Below are 3175 nucleotides of genomic sequence, written 5' to 3' on the forward strand. Positions count from 1 at the left end.
TGTATAAAAATGGAGTTACCATATGATATATATGTGTGTGTGTGTGTGTGTATATATATATATAGAGAGAGAGAGAGAGAGGGAGGGAGAGACATGAATAATGAATGACAACAAAAATTGTATTTACTTTTCTTAAAAACAGCGATATTTTTCTTTTTGTCACCTGTCACTACTTTTATCTAATTTCAGAAGTATATTTACAATATTAAATTGAACTTGAGTTTCTTTAACTAAATTAAAAAATTAAATGTGTGAAATGACAATACAATACATTTCTTAATGTTTTATGTCCTTTCATGTTAAAATTAATAATTTCTTATGAAAAAGGAAATTTAATTCTTCAAAAAATTAGTTTTATATGTTGATTTACATTTGACATGTAAACTTGTGATTTTATTGATATTTTTGTGTATGTCCAAAATATGAGAAAAAACATGTAGAATTGCAGCTTTTTGTTGTTTATTGTTGGTAGAATTTTTTTTTTTTAACCTTTGGACAGAGCCAGTGTATTGTTTTCAGTCTTATTGCTAAGCTAACTGAAGCTAACAGTTTGTTGTCTTTAGTAAGGTTCATTTTTGTTGCACAGATGACAGTGATATTTTCCAAAATGGGTTTTTAAAAAAAGAAAAGAAAAAAGAAAAAAAACACCCTCTATTTTCAATATTTATGTAACATTAAAATGATCACATGGAAACTGTGGAAATAAGAAATCCATTCCAGAGATTTCAAAATGCAGCTCTAGCATGGCTCTAGCTCTGACTCGTCCATGCTGACAATTAAAGGCTTTTCCTAATTTTATTAAATCACTCTAAAGACAGCCCATCCCTTCACTTTATCTTTATCTTTCCAAGCTTTCAATCTAGCTCCTTTCTTTTCTCTCTGTTCCTCTCCGGTCTCATTGTTAATTACAGCTCAGAACTTGGAGAGGACTGTTAATCTGTCAGGGGCGGCTTTTATTGCTGCTCTGCTGCCATCCCATTATACCGTTATTATAGTTGCGGGTGCAGGCCTGTAATTGCTGTAAGTAGAAGGGAAAGGTAGGAGAGACTCAGGCTGCCTCTAGGCTTCTGGTCAGGGCAAACCCCCCTTCATCGTCTGTCCTGGCAAGGTTTCTAAAAATGATAACACCGCCTGCGAACAAACAGGCTCCTGTTCCAACTTGACTGCTGCTGCTTCGTCTCAGACACCCAAAAATGATTGGAAAGACGCTTAATTTGTCAACATGGACCTCAGCACTTTTTGTGAGCAATCTAAACAGCTCAGACACACCGTGGGGCATCACAGATCACAGGAGCCCGCCCAGGTGGGGTGTCGTGTGTGTGTGTGTGTGTGTGAGAGAGCAGTAATGTGTGGCTTTAAGAGGAAAAAAAAGAAAAGGACTTCCTCAAAAACAACTTCTAGCCTTGCTGCTTTTTCTGCCTCTTTTTCCTCAAAGCCAAATATAGGCAAGCCACTGCCACGTCATCTGGCCCTCAGCACTTTCTTAAACCCTGAGAGAGGGCGAGATGGGGTTCAGAGCCTGCCTCTCAGGGGTTATACTTTACCAAATCTGTAATATAAGTGAATCCATATTTTCCACAAAAACCTAACGGTTTTGGCTGTCATGAAAATCTGGACAGTTTTATTGAAAAAGAAAAAGAAAATAGCCAAACAGTTACAAAAATAAATACAGATTAAACCACCGGGGGTTACTCTCGGGGAACATTTCCATCTGCTATTCGTCAAATCTTTTCCCTCGGCTGGCAGCAATCACCCATTTAAAATGTCATAACTACAATCAACCAAACAGTGTGGCCCGTTTTCTCATGGCACTAACTCAAACCAGAGTCCGACCTCCTTCTTCTCTCTGAACACACACAGTCCCATCAGAGTGACAGTTTGGGGGGGAGGAAGGTTGCGAATGAAAACCACAGAGAGGCTGTCTACACCTCGTCTTCGTTCAGCAACATGTTGGGGATTCCTTTGGAGATGGGAAACTCTCGTCCTGATTCAGGGCACTGTAGGCAGCCCTCCATCACCTCCACCTGCAACACAAACACAGACGCAAGGTGTTAGACCCGCCACTAGATGTCCCCATGGAGCACAACGCAGCATATGGAAACGCTTTCACTTTACTTTCAGTTTGAGGCTGGTTTGTATAGTTTGCTTTCTGTCTCTTAGTTTCAGTTAAGTGAAACTATAATGCCACATGTAAAAGTGAGCACAGTGATATCTCACACTGCCTCTCACACTCTGGAAACACATCCCACTGCTGAAACAAAGCAAACACTGCATAAAGTAAAGCTCAGACTACAAGGATTTTCTTGGCCCAGACAAACTTTTAAGCTGAGATTGGAAAAAAAAACAAAAAACCATATTGCAGCCACATCGCTGCTCAAGTCAGAGCAGCCTGAGACACGTCATCACCCTCTGGCATGCCAGAAAGTATTGCTACAAAATTTGGGGTTCTCTTCTTGTGTGACAAACTGGGAGACAGAGGAGTAAAATGTATTACACGGGCTTGGTAAGCACAACTCAGTGGTGGATCAGAGAAGGTGTGTCAGTGATTTGAATTAAAGTTGCTTAGTTGTGCATACGCCAAAAAAAAAAAAAAAGATTTCCAAGCTTCTTTCCATGAGATACTCGAATGTTCCACAAGCTTTTACAGTTTAGGGCCCACAGAGATTCAGCATCCTTCTCGGCCCACCGAGTGAACAAAGATTCCCGCCAGCTGAACCGGCTGACATTCTCTTGGCTCCCCGCCCACATGAAATAAAATAATCCCACTACTTTTCTAGACTTTCCAAATGGTATTGTACTGAATACATTAAAAGGAAAAAGTTGTTTTGCTGGGTTGTGATGCTTGGAAAAATAGATTCACCCTTTTGCAGCCATTCTTTTTTTTTTTTTGTTGCACAAGTTGCAGTAACAGCTGCGCATCTTAGTACAGTTCATAGGAGCTTGGATATAAACAACATTATTTGACTTAATTTGCTTAGTTTCCCTGAGGGACTTAAGACACTTCACATGAATTTTGACAACAACAAACAAAATGAACATACCACAAGACAATCACACATTAAAATCAGCTCTGAAAAGTTGGGTTTTGAGCAGTGATTTCAACACAGATCGGTCGATGCATCAATCTCTGATGTGTTTGGGGAGAGTTCCAGACGGAGGAGGCAGCGGTGGAGAA

The 3175-nt window shown here is 39.8% G+C and overlaps 1 protein-coding gene across 1 annotated transcript in view; it reads right to left on the minus strand.

Annotated features, from left to right (window-relative positions):
• Positions 1–1592: 1592 nt before the first annotated feature.
• Positions 1593–3175, minus strand: part of trmt112 (tRNA methyltransferase activator subunit 11-2) — a 17087-nt gene continuing 15504 nt past the window's right edge. Inside the window, exon 4 of the mRNA XM_008304258.1 lies at positions 1593–2024. Coding sequence (XP_008302480.1) covers positions 1923–2024 — 102 coding nt within the window. The 3' untranslated portion in view covers positions 1593–1922. The remainder of the gene's footprint in view (positions 2025–3175) is intronic.

Source organism: Stegastes partitus, unplaced genomic scaffold, assembly GCF_000690725.1.
Source record: "Stegastes partitus isolate 25-593 unplaced genomic scaffold, Stegastes_partitus-1.0.2 Scaffold39, whole genome shotgun sequence".
Taxonomy (NCBI): Eukaryota; Metazoa; Chordata; class Actinopteri; family Pomacentridae; genus Stegastes; species Stegastes partitus.